Below are 21,530 nucleotides of genomic sequence, written 5' to 3'. Positions count from 1 at the left end.
CATAGTTCATATATGTCAAAAATTGTACATGTCCTATCAAAACCAAAGCATAAATGTAATCATAATAGTGCTAAACCAAACAATGTATATACACATACCAAAATATATATATATATCAATACAAAAATATATACGTGTTCTCTCCTATTCACATAATTACATCATTGTACAATTATATACATCTTTATATTTTGGACAATCTGCAATCTCTGACATGAATGCCTAAATACTCATAACCCTAATTAAAACAGGTCATGAGAATATATATACATACGATCAAAGGTTCAAAGTTACTAACATAATCCTCTATGCCCATTTTCATACCCTTAGTGACAACAAACTACTGGGTGATAATAACATAATTAATAATCCAACTAAGTGCCACTGGGCACCCATTGTGATTACAAATAATTAAAAAAAAAAAAAAAAAAAAGGTGAATATACTATATACAGTGATTTTGTTTGTTTACATGATTTTTGGGAGAGAGTTTCGACAATCACTTAGCTCGTTTATCAAATTCATTTTTATAGCAGATGTGATATCACACCCAGTCCCCCAAGGTGCTTTTTGATGCAGCAGATCCAATTCAAGATTGTCAAACCATGATATCTAGGTTTTCTTAGGGCCCTAAGAAACTGAGACACAAATAAGATACACATATTCACTTCAAAAACTGTATATGTGTATATGTGTATAATTCCTGTTTATTTAAACTATTAAATCAACTTATGCCACATCAGACTGGTTTGAAAAATCATTGTGATAACATGTGGTGTAAATCTTCAGTCGTGTTCAAACCATTTGGATATTTGCTATCCAGTTCTATTATGAACTCGGTTTCTCTTTTCCTGAGACGTCCCTCTCTGTCACCTCCCCGTGCTGAAGGAGCCACCACATCTATGACAAAATACGTCAACTGAGATAAATCGTTGTTGTGGGTTGATTTAAAGTGGCGTGCTACCGGGTAGGTGTTGTCGTTGTTGACTATTGCCCGTAAGTGTTGCAGTATTCTAACATGCACCTGCAACTTGGTGCTGCCAACATATCTCAGCCCGCAGGTGCAGGTTAGAACATATACTGCAAACTCGCTGTGGCAGTTGTAATTACCACGGATAATCTTTCTAGTAGGGCAAAAGGGTGTGCTATAGTGAGTAGTGTTTACACCAAACTTGCACGCCCTGCATGAGGAACATTTGTGAAATCCTTTGTATTTGAGCCAAGTACTGCCACTACTTGACTCAGGACTAGTTTTGACCAGACTGTTATGCATGCTAAACGATTTCTTATATGTAATAGTAGGAGAGCCCTGCAAAATCTCACTGTAGAAGCCATCTGTCATCACAACAGGCCAATGCCTTCTTACAATTGACCTGATCTGCTTTTCCTGTTTACTATAAGTCAGGATCAGGCGGGGAGTATTATTCTCTGAGGTCACCAATGCTGTGTCAGACCTAAACAGTGACTCCCTGGGTTTTTCTCGGCAACGTTTTAGTGCACCGTTCAGAATTTTGTCGTTATACCCTCGGGCCTTAAGTCTGCAAATCGTATTCTTGGCTTCTTGTTCAAACAGTTCAGGGGTACTGCTGATTCGTTTTACCCTCACCAACTCTCCATATGGAATATTGTTAATGACATGCTGTGGATGGCTACTACCGGCATGGAGAATGCTATTACCGGCAGTCGGTTTACGAAAAAGCGATGTATTTATACTGTTGTCTTCAATGTTAATGTGGACATCTAAAAAGTCCGCATGTGTTTTACTAATTTGAGAGGTGAAAAACAGATTCTCACTGTTGGTATTGAGTGCATCAACAAATCTCTGCGCACTCTCCTCATCACCCTCCCAAATACAAAAGACATCATCTATAAACCGTTTCCAGTGTCTCACATGCCTGAAACCTGGTGTGGCAACTAGAACACGCTCCTCCCACCAGCCCACGTGGAGACACGCGTAGCTGGGGGAGAAGCATGATCCCATCGCCACACCACGGACTTGTCTCCAAATGCTCTTAGCAAACATAAAATAGTTATTATGTAGACACCAATGTATCAGTTCACACAACATTTTGTTGTGGGCATAATATTCACAGGTTCGTAGATCCAAGTAATGTTTGACAGCCTCTAACCCCTTTAGGTGATCTATAGATGTATATAATGACTCTATATCCAGAGTAATTAAACACCAGTTCTCTTGCCACGTGATCGTTGATAATTTATTCAAAAAATCGCCAGTGTCCCTTATATAACTCGGTAAGTTTTGCACAATGTCTTGTAGGAAAAAATCAATATAACTTGAAATATTTTCCCCTACACTCTTGATGGCTGCAATGATTGGTCGACCAGGCGTAGGGACTCTCTGCTTATGTATTTTTGGAATCAGATATAAGATGGGTATGACCGGATGTTCAACATGTAAAAAGTCAAACTCAACTTGCGAAATCAGATTGTTCCTTTTATATGACATAAGAAGCTTCTTTAAGCCCTCCTTAGCTCGTTTATATGTCATCCCATTAGATATCTCGTAGCAGGTGGTGTCATTCAATTGTCTCATGGCTTCAGCCACGTACTCAGTTTTTCTCCACAACACAATATTACCACCTTTGTCTGATTTATTGATCACCACATCTTGGTTCTGATTCAGTTTTTTCATTAATACATTATAATCACGCGCCAAAGCATTGTCCCTGTGTAACTGTGCCTGTGTCTTGCGGTTTAATTTTTTGAGATCTTCAATCACACATTCATGATAAATGTCTACCGCATCCTTCGGCATTACAGGCAAAAATGTGCTTACCGGTTTAAATGGACTTTCGCCAGCTCCTTTCTGTTGAATATCCACATTTTGTAATTCTTGTTGCGTAGATCGAGTGGCGTCATCATTCGTGGTAGAGCTATCTGGGTTTCCCAGATCACAAAGGGTAAGAAGCAGTCTCGCATCCCGTGCTGCTGTCGCTGATGTAGAGGTAACCGGCTGTTTAATATTTTTGGAAGTCTTATCCTTTTTCTCCAATGCCGGTTTTGTGGCGAAGAATTTTCTGAGTTTCAATTTGCGAATGAACTTGAAAACATCCACTCTGGTGTTAGTGTAATTGAACGCACTCTCGGGACAAAAATTTAATCCTAATGCTAAAAGTTGTTCTTCAGCTGCTGATAGGACTACATCGGTTAAATTCGTAATGGTACAATCCTTGCCTACTTCCTTTTGTTGTACCATTGCCTCTTTTTCTTTTGTTGCTTTTGCTGTTGAGGCTTTTCGTTTTTGTCTTCTTGCATGGCGTTTGGCATTGCGCCTCTTGCGTTTTGATTCTTTCTCGTTCTCGGACGGAGGGTTTGCAGCCGGTCCTCCACTAAAAAATCAATTTCCTCGGCAAGATTCAAAACTCTACCAGCTTGACCTCCTTCTGCCCCGCTCAACTCAGAGAGCGATGTGCTCGATGTACTGGCCAATGAAATTGCATCGGAGTTCTCGCTTCGTTCTTCTTCCACATTCACTCTTGCCACATCTCCGCCCGTGACCGTTTGTTTAGTCAGTTTCGACTGTCTAGCCTTGTCAAACTTGCGCGAGAAAGTGTATATTTGACCCGTGGTGTAATCGTTCAGGTCTCTGGCAAACTTGTGGATTTTTCTGGTTTTAATGCGCTCCTCATGCTTGTTTAGGCGTTCGCTTATCTCCTTACGGGTCGCTGTAATTAACGCCTGAGTATCAGTGTCAGTCACCGCATCCAGTTGTTCATTCAAATTTTTTATCTCATTAAGTAAAACCTCCCGGTCTATTACTGCATATTCGACCAGGAGTTTCACCAAGTTCATAGATGCATCAAGATTCAACTCGCCCCATTTCTTCAACATTGCCGGATTAGGGTCCTCAAATCTATATATAGATATATAAGAAATTCCCCGTGTCTCGTTGTTCCCACAGGAAAGACTCGCACTCCAAGGTGACTGTAACCAAAGTTTCACTTTACTGGCTGGCGCGTTTTGAGCAGGCGCTCTTCATCACAAGCCAAAGGTTCATCACATGTGACCACCATTTTAAAGTGTATTTACATGACATTAAGGTAGGACCATCACAACATGTCACCACAGAAGCAATACTGTCGTCATTGTTGCAGAAGACAGACTCACTGCCTTCTTGTTCAGAGTACCCAACAGTGTATGTACAACAAATAAATTGTAGCAAATTAAATGTGTCCTTATATTTGCAATTGATACATTGTTTGCACAAAACTGGGGGGGTTAGAAAGACAAAAGATAATAATAACTTGTAATTTACCTCTATGTTCAAGTGAATTCAGTGTACATATTATGGCATGGTTTAAATGTCAGGTTAACACGCAATTGTGGCCATGTGGCCCTGTTTTAACCAGATATTCTTCTTACCTACAAACAGTATAGGAATGGTCCTAAGATATATACAAAAAAGAAAAACTTAACGGAAAGAAAACAAAACATCCCTGTTAACCCACAAGGACTGTAGTGGGTCCCTCATTACATTTCTCATACCCAATAAACAGACAGTGTTTTCACATACAGTGAGGGGGTTCCTAATGGGGGGGGGAGGAAATCGAAGGGAAGGGTGTGATGATGGCAAGTGCCTGTCGTGTAGGGTGGATGGAGGTGAAAGGAATAAATTCAAGAAAAAATTGAAAAAAGGGGGAAGTTAAAATATGCAGGCTGGGCGATTTTCCGTATTCTGGTGTCATAGATGGAGTGAGTGGCATAGTGCCGGGGTTAGGTCAGTATAGGGAAGTTAAGGAAATTACAGACCCATGGGGAGCGGTTGGGTTGACCAGGCAGTTTATGCTTCATGTGAAATTTTCCAACCTTCTAACACTGTGTAACAGCGGAGAGCACTCCCTGTGACACAGTATACACAGAGAAATCAGGTATCACTCTTGAAGGCAGAAAAGAGTCAATAAACTGGTGGTGTACTCATCCTATGTGGACAAGAGTTCCTCGTCCTCATTCAGGCCGAAGGGGTTCTTGATATCGAGGAGCAAGATGTGCTTAGACTCCAGAACTCGCAGTTGTTTTTCGCGGCTACCCCCTCGAGGGCTTGCTGCCATCCTGTCAACACCAAAGAAAGACAAACTGTTAGCGTTCTTGTCATGGTATCTCAGCCAGTGTTTCTCAGTAGAGTAACTCAGGTCGCTATTCCTTATCGCTTTAATGTGTTCTAGAATTCTCTTCTTTACAGGGAAGATAGTACTCCCTACGTACATTCTGTCTTAGGGGCATCCTATGGCGTACACACAGTAGCCTGAGTTGCAGTTTTTGAATTTAGTTATGTTCCCTGTCTTCCCTGTGGGCAGTGGATATGTTTTCCTGTTCTTACTTGTGCTGCAGGCCTTGCATTTGCCGCACTTGAAAAAACCCTTCTGCTGCTGTATCCAACTCTGTTGTTTGCTGGTGCCCATGTAGCTATTGACTAGCATATCTCTCAGGGATTGTGACTTTCTGTATGTGACCATAGGGACTTCACTGACTCTTGTTCCTATCACTGGATCATTTTTAACAATGTGCCAGTGTTTTTTCAGAATTTCGCAGACCCTGTTTGACTCTAGGTTGAACTCTGTTATCATCCTTATCTCGTTGTTACCACCCCTGGGTCCTGGTCTTTTCACCAATAGGGATGCCCTGTCCTGTGCTTCCGCTCTCTCGCCAGCTATGCTGAGAATTTTGTCAGGATAGCCTCTCTTCCTGAATCTGTGCAACATGGTCTTCCTCTCTTTCTCATAGCTCAGGGTGGTGTTGCAGTTACGCTTGCCTCTTATTAACTCTCCATATGGGATGCTCCATTTGAGGTTGGGGGGATGGTGGCCACTGGCATGCAGGAGACTATTTCCTGCAGTGGCTTTCCTGTGCAAAGAGGTTGATAATCTACCTTCCTCTACTCTCACACATACATCCAAGAAATCCATCTCTCGTTTGTCACTCTTGTGGGTAAAGCGTAGATTAACATTGTTATCCCCTAGTCCCATCAACAACTGGTCCAATTCCAGTTTGCTGCCTCCCCATATCATGAATACATCATCGATGTATCAGGTCCAAAACACAATGTGTCTAGTCAGGCCTTCGTTCACATCACTCCAGACCACTTGCTCCTCCCACCATCCCATTAGCATACAGGCGTAGCTCGGCGCAAAGCAACTTCCCACCCACAACAAACTTAGGGGTTGATTATGATGGCGGCAGGACTGCCACTGCCAACCATGCAGTGGCGGTCCTTCCGTACGCCAACTGCAATTTCCCCCCTGCCAAATTAGAATGGTGGGGGAATCTTATCGCGACTGTGGCGGTTGCAAAGACCTGTCTTCACCAGTAAAATGGCAGCGGTGCCTAGCAGGTACCATTCGCCAAATTACGATGAAGGCTGGAGACAGCCTTTCCATCGTGGTGGAACCTCCATGGAAAGGCTGGCGGGGATTGGGTTTGGGGGCCCGTTGTTGGCCCCTCTTGTGTTGGAGGAGGCCAGGGTGCACTTGGGGGGTACCCATGGTACCCCCCTACATTTCACAGCACTACGTGGCAGGCACTGTGTGGCGCCTGCCACGTATAGCTGTGAAATGCACAACATGGCATTTTCACATCACAGTGGGTGTTGCTGTTGGCAGCAACCGCCGCAATGTTAAGATGCAGGATCCGACCGCCACGGTAGCAATTGCATCCTGATCCGGTGTGCGGGACTGCCGCTTGCATGGGGGACAGTCCCGGTTCACACCAGGATGGCGGACGGACTGTAGTCCGTCCGCCATCCTAATGAGCCCCTTAGTGAGCATGAGCAGCTGATGGCTGCTGCTGTTCATGTTTTGCTGCATTTATCACTATATTTTTAACATGAAATGCATCCTTGTATCCATTTGCTAAATGTTGGGTTACACTCCTTGTGTAATTACACATCATTTTGCATAATTATGCTACAGCAAATTACGCGAGTTATGTTCACCCCCTGTTATAGTCACTTAATAGAAATTAAAAAAGCCCGTAATTCACAATATATTGTGTGGAATGCACAGTATCTGAGGCATAGTCTGAAAGGTTGTATGAAAATTGAAGGCCAATACCCCTTGGCTAGTCTAACCTGTCCTGTAGGTTGCAAAATAGGCCTTTGAGCAAATGATCCAGAGATATCATGTGCAGTTAGCACACACTGCTGAAGGGAATTGAAAGTCTCACAGTACCCAGAACTTAAGGTGAAGATGCATTCTGGAATGTCCTTCGCATAATGAGGCAATGCTTAAGTGACTCTTTTCAGTGCTTCACTCTAAGTACACACACAGGAGAGGACAGGCATTTTGGCAAGAGGAAACGATTTAGACACAGCTAATTTCAATTTGAATTTCTTGATTTCAAGATGCAAGGTCTCTTTCTGCCTTCGGCTTTTATACCCCCAGAAATCTGAAAATTGAAATTTTAGGTCCGTACAAGTTCTACAAGCAAGTATGAACTTTCCTTTTCTCCAACTGTAGCCAGTAAACCCAGGTGTTATGTGGCAAATCTGTTGGGACCAGTGGTTAAATGTGATGGTGTGATGGAGAGTGGGTCATGGCCTGGCAGTCCAACAAGGCTCATGCACTCTATGCAAGCTCCAGTATCCCCATGTTCTATCCGCCCAATATTCTGCTGAAATACAAGTATCTTAGCCCCTTGCCGCCCCTACATCGACCCTGGTATCTTTCGGGTCTCTTGGCAAGGAGGGGTGTGGCGTTGGGATGCTTGGAAACCTCAAACATACCCTGTGACCTTTGGCTGTGTGGCCACCTGAGAGGAGTGCTCTGGAGGCTGTGTCGAGTCACGGCGGTGGTGAGGCCTGGCCGAAGATGGTCTGTGGAGGTTCCTGCCCTGCCAAGTTCCGCTTGCCTCTCAGATGTGACAATTATGGAGCAGGCTTGCTCGGAGAAGATGGAGACCGAGACCTGTTGAGTCCCGGATCTCCTTTCCTGGGGCCGTGGCTGAGGCCCACCGAGGGCTGACATCGGGGGCAGTATGGACTGCACTAGCTGCGGGGAGTGGCAGGGTGGACCCGCGCTGCTTGACCGATACATCACCAGTGGCAGGGCACTGGAGTTTGGGACCCTGCTTTGTGAGGAGCCTGGAGCCAGCTCTCTGATTGTGAACGCCTGGAGGTTGTTTCAGGGGTGGCAGAAACCTGTGGTAACCATGCGACCTGCTGGGAGTGCAGACTGCAGCTCCTTCCTGTCTCGGCGGCCGTACCGGGCCATGGCGGTGAGAGCGACCATGCAATGGCCAAATACACCCAGCGGCTACATCGAGCCACATTGATGGCTGCAATTGTGCTGGGGTGGGGTTGCCTTGGAAGCAGCGTTGCCCGTGGTGTGCTTGAGGCCCCTGAGGAGTGCAGCCTACAGCTGCAGGGGTCTCGGTGGCCAGGTTCAGGGGCTGTGGTAAAGGGGATCCGGCAAGGATGGAACTGGCACAGGCCCCCATTACCGGCCCCACTGCTGACACTACAGAGATATTGACTGTTCGACTGGAGGTCACTTTTCGGCCCGAGATTTGGCATGCGCGACACCAGGGTCCTGTGGAGAGAGGAGGCTCAACAGGACACATACTGGGCCTGAGCGAGATGGTGGGGCTCCATCACACACTCTACACTCTGTGATGAGCTGCTACTGAGCCCTACGGAGGACCTGCCATCAGCAGGGGTAACTGATCACGACAGACATCGCTGAACATATTCCATAGGTGAGGCACCCATTGGGGGGTGGGGAGTGCTCTCACCTGCGGAAGCTATCTGGGTAGGACCCGGTGAGGCCTGTGGGTGGTGAGTGCCCCCTCGGCGTCTACCAAGTGAGACCGAGGCCCCTGTTGACTTTCCTCATCACCCCCTGCACACACAAAGAGACCCAGTTGAGACACCTGTGTGGGCCTTGCCCTCATCTGCACAGGATACGTTGGCTGCTGCCTTGTGGGGCCTAGAAGCTCCAGATAGAGGGCCGCCCCCATAATGGCACGTGATAAGCACCCAGCACTGACTCCAAACAGAGCATGATGGACCGCTACACCGGGGCTGGTGCCCCGGCTGCAGACTCTTGGGGACCGGCTGGGCTATAGCTAGATATCGCAACATTGCTGACAGCCATTACTCAATCTAGAGACATGCTGGATGCCAAGATAGGCGCTGTTGGTTCCAAGGTAATGCTGCTGCACCAAGTCCTTTGAAATGTGGTTGAGAGGCTTACAGAGGCTGAGACAAGAGTGTCCTGTGTGGAGGACACCGTGACCACCCTCTAAAAGAAAGTGAACACCCTCAAGACCCTCACCAGAGGCCTTGCAACATGAGTGGAGGATGCTGCTGGCAAGCCAGCAGGAACAACCTTCCATTTGTGGGCTTTCCAGAGCGATGCAAAGGTGAAGATGTAGGAAAGTTCCTCACCACATGGCTAGCAGACTGGATTCCAGTTGGATTCCTTTCCCCGTGTTTCATTATCGAGAGTGCCCACCGTGCTCTGGTGAAGAGCCCCCCCTGGTGCCAGGCCGCGGTCTGTCATTGCCAGGATCCTTAACTTCCATGACAGCGACACTATCCTCAGGCAGGCTTGGCTGAAAGATTCTCTCTCTTTTGATTCCCAATCCATCATGATATTCCCGGACTATACCAGTCAGGTCCAGCAGTGTCATCAATCCTTCCTGGAAGCGAAGGCTTGCTTGAGGAGCCTCAAGCTCTACTACACGCTATTATTTCCGGCCCGCCTACAAGTTTTATACAACCCTTGTACACTCTTTTTTTGCACTCCTGTGGAGGTTTTTGCCTGGACGGACAGTCCAAGCCCAAGTGAAAAAGTAGATCGGTCTGAAACTCCCCAGGTCTGATGTGACTATACATTTTGCAGGTTTATGACTTTGGTTGCCTCGACAAAGGTGGACTTTATTGCTATATTCGCCTACTTGTATGATGGAAATATAGATGGTCTACGCATCTAGAGAGATACCACCCAAACTCTTGGAAAGACTCTAGGTTAATGGACCGTTTTTGGGTAATCCATTGGGGGGCCTGGTCTCCAGTCCCAGTTGGGGATGGGATGATGCCCCATCCGCGATAGATACTTCAACGGTTGTGAGGTATTGGGGTGTGAGGGTGGGGGTGGTTGGGATTGTTCAGTTGTTGCTTGTGCTATGTCCTCTATGCGTGGCTTATGGACTTAGACACCTGCAACCCGTCCAGATTTGGACTACAACCAGGCCTTTCATTTGCGGTTCGCTAGAGGTTCCCAATGTTCAGGTTCAAGTTCAAGAATTTGTATAGCGCACTACTCACCCAGAGGGTCTCAAGGCGCTTGAGGGAGGGTGGGTGCATTACATATCGAATAGCCAGGTTTTAAGTTGCTTTCTGAAGGAGAGGTGGTTCTGTGTAAGTCGGAGGTGAGTGGGGAGAGAATTCCAGGTTTTGGCTGCTAAGTAGGAGAAGGATCTTCCTCCCATGGTGGATCTGTGAATGCGCAGAATTACGGCGAGGGCTTGATTGGATGATCGTAGTTGGCGGGTGGGTGTGTAGAAGGACAGACGTGTGTTGAGGCATTCGGGTCCTAGGATGTAGAGTGCCTTGTGTGCGTGGGTGAGGAGACGGAACGTTATTCTCTTGTTGACGGGGAGCCAGTGGAGATCTTTCAGGTGATCGGAAATGTGAGCCTGACGGGGAATGTCCAGTATGAGTCTGGCTGAGGCGTTTTGGATGCGTTGGAGTTTTTTCTGTAGTTTGGTTGTGGTCCCGGCGTAAAGGGTATTTCCGTAATCCAGTCGGCTGGTGACCAGTGCGTGGGTGACTGTCTTTCTTGTTTCAGTGGGGATCCAGCGGAAGATTTTTTTGAGCATGAGTAGGACGTTGAAGCATGAAGATGAGACGGCGTTGACTTGTCTGGTCATCGAGAGGGAGGAGTCTAGGATGAAGCCAAGATTACGTGCGTGATCTGTAGGTATGGGTGCTGTACCCAGGGCCGGTGGCCACCATGAGTCGTCCCAGGCAGAGGGGGATGATCCTAGGATGAGGACTTCCGTTTTGTCCGAGTTTAGTTTTAAACGGCTGTTTTTCATCCATTCGGCTGCTTCTTTCATTCCTTTGTGAAGGTTGGTTTTGGCTGTGTTTGGGTCTTTGGTAAGGGAGAGGATCAGCTGGGTGTCGTCTGCGTAGGAGATGATGTTAAGGTTGTGTTGGCGCGCAATGGATGCGAGGGGACTCATGTATACGTTGAAGAGGGTGGGGCTGAGTGAAGATCCTTGTGGTACACCACAGATGACTTTGGTGGCCTCTGATTTGAATGGGGGGAGGCGGACTCTCTGGGTTCTTCCTGCGAGGAACGAGATGATCCAGTCCAAAGCTTTTCCTTGTATTCCGACGTTGTTGAGGCGTTGAATGAGGGTGCTATGACATACTGTGTCGAAGGCGGCGGAGAGGTCGAGTAGGATTAGGGCAACTGTTTCTCTGTTGTCCAGTAGCGTTCGGATGTCGTCTGTAGCTGCGATGAGGGCGGTTTCGGTGCTGTGTTTGGCACGGAAGCCGGACTGTGAGGGGTCGAGGGAATTGTTGGATTCCAGGAAGGCGGCGAGTTGACTATTGACGGCTTTCTCAATGACTTTGGCAGGGAATGGGAGGAGTGAGATGGGGCGGTAGTTCTTAAGTTCAGAGGGGTATGCTGTGGGTTTCTTCAGAAGGGCGTTGAGTTCGGCATGTTTCCAGCTTTCCGGGAAGGTAGCGGAGTTGAAGGAACAGTTGATGACATCGCGGAGATGGGGTGCGATGATGGAGTCTGCTTTGTTGAATATGTGGTGGGGACATGGGTCGGTTGGCGATCCTGAGTGAATGGAGTTCATCGGGTGGATGGTGTCCTCAGTGGTGATTGGGTTCCAGGCGAGAAGGTTGTGAGAGTTCTGTTTTGGATCGGAGGTGGGTGGAGTGGGCTGTTCATCGGATTGGTTTTCAAAGCTGTTATGTATGTCGGCGATTTTGTTGTGGAAGAAAGAGGATAAAGAGTCGCAGAGGTCTTGAGAGGGAGTGATGTCGTTGGTGCCGGCGGTGGGGTTGGTAAATTCTTTGACGATGTTGAATAGTTCCTTGCTGTTGTGGGCGTTGTTGTCGAGTCGATCTTTGAATGCAGATTTCTTGGAGGATCGGATCAATTGGTGGTGTTTCCGGGTGGCATCCTTGAAGGAGGTCTGGTTGTCAGTGGTAGGGTTTTTTCTCCAGGTTTTCTCGAGATTACGACATAACTTCTTGGATTTCTTAAGGTCATCGTTGAACCATGGGGCCTTTTTGCTACCTTGTTTGATCTGGTGGTTTTTCAAGGGTGCTAATTCGTCTGCGCAGTGGGTGATCCATTGTGTGAGTTTGGTGGCAGCTTGGTTTGGGTCCGCTGATATGGCAGGAGGGTTTTGGTTAAGCGATGTGAAGAGTTGGTCGGTGGTGATTTTGTTCCAGTTTCTTTGAGGGATAGGTCGTGGGGGGTTGTGGGTCGTGGGCTTTTTGTAGCTGAAGTGAACGCAGTAGTTGTCCGTCCAATGGAGAGCTGTGGTGTGATCGAAGGAGATGTGTTTGCTGGAGGTGAAGATAGGGTCGAGCGTGTGTCCGGCAAGGTGGGTGGGGGTGTCAACAAGTTGTTTGAGTCCGAGAATAGCTAGGTTGTCCAGAAGGGTGGTGGTGTTGCTGTCGTTATTCTTTTCCAGGTGGAAGTTGAGGTCTCCCAGTAGAATGTAGTTCTCGGAGGTGAGGGCATGTGGGCTGATGAAGTCTGTGATGTCTTCGTTGAATTGTGTGCGGGTTCCTGGTGGTCTGTAGATGAGGGTGCCTCTGAGTGTGGTCCTGGGGTCGGTGTGGATCTGGAAGTGGAGGTGTTCGGCGGTCATGCGGTTATCGTCGGAGCTGGTCGAGATTCTGATGGTATTCTTATGGACGATGGCGATGCCTCCTCCTGTTTGATTGGTGTGGTCTTTTCGGATGATCTTGTAAGCGTCCGGGATGGCTATGGCGATGTCGGGTGCTGATGAGGTGTTCATCCAGGTTTCTGTAAGGAAGGCGACGTCCGGCGATGCAGTGTCGAGTAGGTTCCAGAGTTCCGTGGCATGCCTGTGGATCGAGCGGGTGTTCAGCAGGATGCACTTCAGGTGGTTGGAGTTGGAGCTGTGTTTGGAGGTAGTGGTTTTGGTGTGTGTTCTTGTGCAGGCGAACTTGCAGGAGTGGCAGGCGAATGGTCCATGGGTGTATCCTGGGGTAGTTGTGCAGCATTGTGGGGTGCGTCCGGGGTTGAGGGCAAGAAGGGAAGCGGCGTCGTACGTTAGGCGGGCGGAGTGGGTCTTGCGGGGGCCAGGGGGTCTGGCACTGTGCGCGGTTCAGGCGTGGACCGGCGTAGACCGGCTTACCTTTGGCGCCCTTCGGCACGCATGGGGCGCGTCCGCTGCGCGTGAACGCTGCGCGCAGAAATGTCTGTCATAAGTGGAGAGTGGAGGGGGGGGCGAGGGAGTATCAGCTGGGAGGCGGGAGCGGGGGTGGAGATCCGGGCAGGGAGCCACAACAACAACAATTAAAACAAAATGGCAGCAGGCCAAAAACCAAACAGTATTGGGGCGCAAACAGGAATAACGCGGTGCAAATGGCAGTGGCACCGGTACAATCAGGCAGCAATCAGTATTACAGTCAGCGCAGCACTGTTTAAAATCTAATTAAAGCGTACTTTCAATCAAAGTGCTACGAATTAAAAATGCTCATCACATTCACTAACTATCAGGCAATCTAGCGCTACTGGGTACTTGCGATACTTCGGACAGGCAGTGGCAGAGGCGAGGTAGCAGACAGCAGTCTAGGAGTCAGGCAGAGCGGGGAGCAGCGTGAGGAGCGACCGCTACTGTAAGGAACAGGACGGTCACAGCGCTACAGCGGGTGGAGCGGGGCTTATGGTATTAGTGGGAGGGATTATCAGCTGGGAGGCGGGAGCGGGGGTGGAGATCCGGGCAGGGAGCCACAACAACAACAATAAAAACAAAATGGCAGCAGGCCAAAAACCAAACAGTATTGGGGCGCAAACAGGAATAACGCGGTGCAAATGGCAGTGGTACCGGTACAATCAGGCAGCAATCAGTATTACAGTCAGCGCAGCACTGTTTAAAATCTAATTAAAGCGTACTTTCAATCAAAGTGCTACGAATTAAAAATGCTCATCAGATTCACTAACTATCAGGCAATCTAGCGCTACAGGGTACTTGCGATACTTCGGACAGGCAGTGGCAGAGGCGAGGTAGCAGACAGCAGTCTAGGAGTCAGGCAGAGCGGGGAGCAGCGTGAGGAGCGACCGCTACTGTAAGGAACAGGACGGTCACGGCATGGACATTGTGATCCACTGCAGAGTCCCCTTCCAATTTTCACACTCATGGATAGACACGCAGGTTAGGTATGTTGTTAGGTATGTTGTTGTGACAGGATCAATCCACAGAGACCAGGTGGTCCTGGATAGCATATGCGCCCCACCCCTACTCCTCCTCACTCAGGCCCTCGTGAACTGATTGATGGCTATCTGGGTTGAGATCACCGATCTGTTGACGGTACCGGGGGTGGACTGGAATGATGTTGTGCAACCATCTCAAGTCAGATGGTGAGCCACGGGGGAGGGGGTTGGTGGGGTCGCTCGATTTGCGACTGCGCCCCCTGATTGACAGGATGGGATGGGTTGACGTTTGGAGGATGCTCCACCTGGCTGAGTTTCACCTACTACTCCCACACCCATGAGTTGTTCTGTCATCAAGATTACTTGTTTTTACCCTCTAGCTACTTTCATAGAGTCTCTGGTGCCGCAAAACTGCCCTGGAGTCTGTCGTACCATTCTCCATTGTCGCATGGACAAAGGTTTGTGCCCTATCCGTCATCCCTTCCGCTGGAGTCTTTGCCCCTGGCATTTGCAGGATCAATAGTACTGGACACACATGCACTAGGCCTTGATCAGGTACTTTGCCCTGGATACAGGGACTGTGCCTTGGCTGCGACTTTAAGGGAGGCTGTGAAACCGACTCTTCGTGGAGTCGATATCTCACTCTGCACCCGCGAGGAGTGAACAACATTGCGAGAAGTTCTTGCAGATGGAGTCCTGCATCTTGATTTTAGAGCGGGCGGGGAAGAAGGGAGGGTGGGGACCTGGTGCATTGTCGGTTGGCTCTAGCACAACAACTGTATCAGGGAGAACTATTAGAAGAAGGATGGGCTGCTTGGCTGGCTTCTCGTAGTCAGATATATCAATGGGGAGAGAAATCCAGTAAGCTTATGCATCAGCTGCGCCAACATGCGTTACAGCCGGTTCATGTTCCAAGCATTCGCGCCTCCAATGGCGGTATTTTCACTGATCCCTCGGCAATTACAAAGAGCTTACACCAAAAGTAATGCGCTGCCAGAGGCCTTAGTACAGAAATTTGTAGCCCACCTACAACCGAAGGCCCTATCAGACATGGCTAGGGTGCTGCTTGAAATCCCCCTTACAGTTAAAGAGTTAGTGACCGCCCCAGCTCACCTACACCCAAGTAAAGCTCCAGGTTTCAACAGCTTTACATGTGAATTTTTTTGAGGCATTATGCCACAACTAGACGCCCATTATATCTATCGCGAGACGATCCAAACCGCCTTAGAAGTGAAGAAGCTTCCACCCGACTGGAGACATGCTGAAGTGGGGGTCTTCCTCAAACCAGGCCGACCCCAGGATTGTCACTCCTCATACCGCCCAATCTCCCTATTGAACATAGAAGCCAAACTACTCGTCAAAGCCTTGGCCAACCGCCTCATGCCACATATATCTGAGTTAGTACACCCGAATCAGGCTGACTTCATGCCGTGTCATGCTATCCTTCACAATATCCGCCATGTTCACAATGCCATAGCTGCTGTAACTCGTCTGGGATGCCTGGCCTCTCTTTTATTGGACGACATTGATAAGGCCCTCAACTCTGTCAGTTGGACTTATTTGTTCGCGCTTCTGTGACGCCTTAAAATTTGCCACAGACTTCTATCATATGTTAGTCTGCTATATACAGAACTTACTGCATCGGTGCAAGTGGCTGGCTCAGCTTCCCCCCGATTTCCTATCCGGCATGGTACTCAACAGGGTTTGTCCCCTGTCTCCATACTTATTTGCCCTGGCCATGGGGCCATTGGAAACTTGGGTCAGAATAGATGCCCTGGTTCTGGGCTTTGAATGGTCGCAAGAGGTTTCAGACCGCATCATGCTATATGCCGATGATGTCTTATTTTTCCTGACTGACCCGCATAGAACAGGCCCTAGGCTCCTTCGTATCATGCAGGTTTTTAGAGAGACGTCCGGTCTATATATGAACGCTAGCAAATCTATTCTGTGACTGACACAGGGGGCACATGCCTTCGGCACATGGTCGGCTGATATGACCATTGCCACAGTGGGCTGAAATATCTTGGCATCTTCTTGTCCACCTCTCAACCTATCTCTTGAAAGCATAACCTAGCTCCATAGACAGAAAGAGTAAAGGTGAAATTGTGGTCACACCTGCCACTATCATTATATGGACGATTCGCCAACTTTCAGATGGTACCCCTTCACCGTCTCTTATGCCAATTGCAGAACCACCTATATCCGATTCCTGCCTCATGGCTTCGACAAGTAAACGCACTATTGCAACAATTTTTTTATGGGAGCGGGGTGCAGAACGGTTGGCCCTACAAACCTGCTTTCAGTCTACATATTGTGGTGGCATGGCATCCAGTTTTATCATGCAGCATCTCATTTGCAGGTGCTTAACGAATGGTAGTACAGCGACAGGGATGATCTTGCATATGCAGTAGAATGATGGGTAATGGGTGACACCTCTATTCGTACATATCTATATAGTGGGTCGGGGCTTCGGTCTTACTGCCCGCGATGGGAGTGGTGTTTCAGTTTTAGACACAGTCGCTGCGTCGGATGGGGTGGTGTAGTCGCCTAACATGAGAGACACCGCTGTGTGCATAATGGTCCCCTCCCTCAGATGGCCAACCTGCCCGGGTTCAGAGGTTGGGACAATATCGGTATATCCTCATTGGGGGAAGTCATGCATAGTCGAACTATTATTTCCTTCCAGAAGCTCCAAAGCGAATTTGCCATGCCACAGAACCAATTTTACATATATCTACAATTTTGTCATGCCCTGTCCCCCTGCCATGAGAACCTAGAGGCTCTTCCATAGTCGAATCCACTAGAAGGTAAACTACTCATGGGGGAGCTGGAGATCACAAAATTAATTAGATATATCAGTCCCTAATAACCAACAGCCCCACCACATTTGATGCCTTCCGAGCAACCTGGCCGGGGGCCCTGGGTCTGATAAAGGATCGACTGGATCGAGGCCTTGGAATTTCCACAAGGTGTGGACATCTCTTCACGCCTATTCATCATTCAATTCAAATATCTACGCGTGCACACTTTACCCAGCATAGGGTCTGGCGGGCCCGCCTGGTGGCCTCCCCCGCATGCCTATACAATTTGGTAACGGCAAACATACCTTCCTTCACACAATATGGTCATTTGGTATGCTTACAAAATCTTGGCGGGGTTAGGACATGCCTGTCCAAGATTTTGGCCTGGTACCGCCCAACAAAATCTGGGCAGTAGGTACAAACGACACCTACTGAGCCTGGACCTTACCCTGGGGGAAATGAGATGTATTCAGGCTGTAGAAAGCTACCTCCCCTCCTTTGCTAGGGGTATGGAAACAGGGCATGGACTTCTGCATGGGTGTAAGACTACCAACATTCAAAGCTAGGGGATGTCCACAGAAACATCCCAAGATTTGGCAATAATGGGTGGAGTATGCAGCCCTCTTTTGGAGCCCCTGATCCCTGTAGCACTGCATTCAGAGTATGAACCTAGATAGGGATACAGGCTTATTAAACCGCTGTACGATTTATATGTGTCAGGAGACATTTAGGCACGGGAGAGCAGTTGCAGGGGAGCATAGTAGTGACATTGCACATTTAGCTGTCTTGTTGAATGATATTTCGATTTTGATTTGTATTGACGTAGATAATAATGACATACCTATATGCATTGACCTGTACATGTGTGGATCGGGTCCAGCAAGCCAAATGTGGCAGAAACTACACATGACATCTGTTTTGAAACAATGTGGCGGAGAGTGAAAAGGACCTAGTAACATCAATGAGGTTTCCATAGCTCCCTCGAGTTTATCAATTCCTTAATCAATTTGGAAATCACTGTGGCTTGGATTACAGAACAGACGTCTCATTGCAATAGGAGTTGTTTGAGGCATTTTAAAAAGAAACGAGCTTCTCAAGTCAACTTAACATTGCTCTCAATTTGTTTTTTCTTGGAGACGTTGGCGTGAATCTAAAAGTTTAAGGATTTTAGTGTTGTGCTACATTTGAGAGGGGGAATTTCTATTTTTAGTTCATAAATACATTTTATGTATATTTGTGGTGGTGGTTTTCTGCTAAGGAGAATGAATTCTGACTTTCATGATTTAGTTTCAGCAATTCTCTGACATCCACTTGCTGTTTAAGGCGCTTTTGAGAATGAACGCATCATTGAAGTGGTAACCTTTCATGAAAAATGATTTAATTCCCTTATTGGTGAATGGAAACTGCTCATTCTTCTTTCAGCACTATGTGATATAACTTACGTTCGCTAGTAGGTTAGGTGTAGGCTCATAGACTGGGCTGAATATGTTCTCAACTACTGCATGCATTAGTATTTAATGGAGGTGGAATACGATTTTGGAGTTGTGTTCAGTGCTAGGGAATTCAGAGATAATCTCATTTTTGCCAAATCTCAGTGAGAAAATGCTGTTTGTTGTGGGTATTGCTTCATAATTCTAAGGCATTTTATGAGACTGATGCTTATTCTTGTGTTGGTCCTGATTCGGGGCCAGGAGGAAAAGATGGGCTCCATATAACAATTCTTGAATAAAACTGGCATTTATACTTAATGATTCTTCTGTTTACTTCCTTTTAGAAAAGAACAAGAAAAATTAAAGAAAGAAGAAGAGGAAAGAGAGAAGGAGCAAGCAGAGAAACTTAGAACCCTCGGTTATGATGAAACAAAACTGGCACCATGGCAGCGGCAGATCATCCTAAAGAAGGGAGATATAGCAAAGGATTAGGAGCGCAGAGCCCACTGGTCCCGGCCTTGACATGAAAAAGGAATTCCTTGGATCTCCAGCATGAACTGTCTGTGGACAATTGTGGGGATTCTTTGGTTAAAAAAAATCGATCTTTACTCATTCCAGCATTGCTATCTGATAAAACATATGTTGTAAACTATGACATGTTACCAATAATTCAGTAACGAAATGCAACAGTAGTGCCCAAGATGAAATAGATTGCAATTTCAAGATGTAGTATCCCTTACAGCAACATTATGAGAACATTCAGTTACAGCCTATGTGGGTCACCTTACATTGTGGAGAAAACAAAAGTTCTTAATGTAGATGCGTGTGTAAAATGTGTTATACATCCCATGCTAGTTGTACGATGTGCTTTGTGGACTAGATGCAGCAACTGAAAGACCGCTGGTACACCTGTTGAAATGTTTTTCAATATCTTATTCGCACACAGTTTCTTGCTTCTCAAATATGGGGTTTCGTCATCCTAATACCATGTACTTTTAGTGTAAAAAAACAGAAGGATGTCCCTTCCAAATATTATGCATCGAAGGTGCATGTGGATTTATGAATGTTGTATATATTAAATGACTAATATATGTTAGGTAGCATTTAGAATATGTAATGTGTAGAAAGTGCATTTTTTGCAAGATTCATATTTTAAAGAAATTATATAGCACAGAGATATAAAGAGAGTAACATATTTGGTTTATGATATATATATTTATTTCTTCAGATGCCATATTGATGTATAACAAAGCTCATCCAGTGACATTGCCATTTTAGCATTTTTCTATACATTTTTGCCATGTGTTTCTTGCAGCCTTTCACACATAATTTACAAGCACATTTCACACACAAGTCTCTACCATCTTATAACAATAAACCGTCTGCATTAATATATTAATTCACTGTCTTCATTTCTATTCAAAGGGACATTTTACCTGTTTATTCTGCACATTACCACAGGAGTAATTATTTGAAATGTGTTTGCTGGGAGACCTGGCATCACCTATTCTGCAATGTCTTTCATTCATTTATGTTTTCCTATCTTAGAAAATCTGTTATTAGTACACTTCACATTAGATAACGCCATAGATTAACATATTTTTTCAAAATAATCTCAAAGGGAATCAGAAATTGGGAGGATGAGGGAGAAAACAGTTGAATCATTAATCAGAATATTATCTAGGTTCTCAAAAATTTCCACCAAAGGAAGAAAGAACTGTAAAGGAAAGAAAACAGAGTTGTGGGGAAAGGCAGAAGATCTTCATCGACAAGGGGAATAAAGGCAGTTGGGACAGGATGAGGAGGGTGACATTAGGAGAAGAACATTTACAAGTGTAGATAGCAGTTACATATGTATCTTACATATTTTTTCCTGAACTGAACTGGGTCTCCTTGACCCAAATGGATTGGATTTTCTGCTTTTAGAAGTCTTTCAATGTACTTATCGTATAACGTTCTCTATACATACTTCCATGGTGAAAAAAGAGAGCTCGTTTTATTGTTGAACAATATACAATATTCTGTCCATTAATTGTTGAAGGTATAGAACGATGGTATAAGGCAACATGTTTTGCTTCGGCATATCTTGCTATAGACATTTTCAAGGCTTTTTTCAGTTCAGTTAACCCAGTCAGTTGAAAGGGGGTAGTCCCCTAATTGAAGTAGGGGTAGTTGGGTTCCGATGTAGTAATGTGCCTGGATCCCCCAGAGGGGAAGTGTCTAATCAGACCATGGAAAGGATTACTGCTAGGCCAAAGAGAAAAACTACTGATATAGCGGCATCCCAGACATGATTGTGGTACATTAATATATGTCTTTGATGTTATTTAATGAATGTACATACACACAACTAAATATGTAAATCTTGGATACTATTAACTCAGAAGACATACCGTTCTTCTGAGATATTTCTGCATTATGTTATTCCTCCAGAAAAAAATATTTAAAAAAAATTGGATTAAAAAAATAAAAAAGTCTTGTCCTTCTCCAATAACAAAGGGATAGAATTGATTTAGTCATCCAAGAAAAGGTTTTATAATACTGTTAAAAATGACAGAGGTATAACTCTGTAAGGGTATACGGGCAGTGATTATTGAGATCATATACCTTTTTATTCTATCAGTAAATGCACAGCATCTTACCAGCTGCATCTTGCCTTCCATATTTTTTTTGCGTTAACCCTTTACAGGACTAAACTATTATGAGTTACAATATAATTTAGCTCGAATTCAGTCCTAATTAAATCTTGCAGCATGTAAATTGTTAATATAATGTCATGCTGTAAACATGTAGCTTCTACGTTGGCTTTATCACCACACACACTTCTTCAATACATTTTAAGGCTGGTATTAAAAATGTCAAGGGTTGTTTTGCATTCACAGTTCACTCCTGAATGAACTAGGCTTGC

At 46.2% G+C, this 21,530-nt stretch overlaps 1 protein-coding gene across 1 annotated transcript in view; it reads left to right on the top strand.

Moving 5' to 3' along the window:
• Window positions 1-20,021, top strand: part of ESPN (espin) — a 926,204-nt gene extending 906,183 nt beyond the window's left edge. Inside the window, exon 15 of the mRNA XM_078642618.1 lies at window positions 18,967-20,021. Coding sequence (XP_078498744.1) covers window positions 18,967-19,114 — 148 coding nt within the window. The 3' untranslated portion in view covers window positions 19,115-20,021. The remainder of the gene's footprint in view (window positions 1-18,966) is intronic.
• The last annotated feature ends 1,509 nt before the right edge of the window (window positions 20,022-21,530 follow it).

The sequence above is a fragment of the Lissotriton helveticus genome, chromosome 5_1, assembly GCF_964261635.1.
Source record: "Lissotriton helveticus chromosome 5_1, aLisHel1.1, whole genome shotgun sequence".
NCBI classification, from domain to species: Eukaryota; Metazoa; Chordata; class Amphibia; order Caudata; family Salamandridae; genus Lissotriton; species Lissotriton helveticus.
The sequence above is the reverse complement of the archived record's forward strand: the minus strand, read 5'-3'. Positions and strand labels throughout refer to the sequence as shown.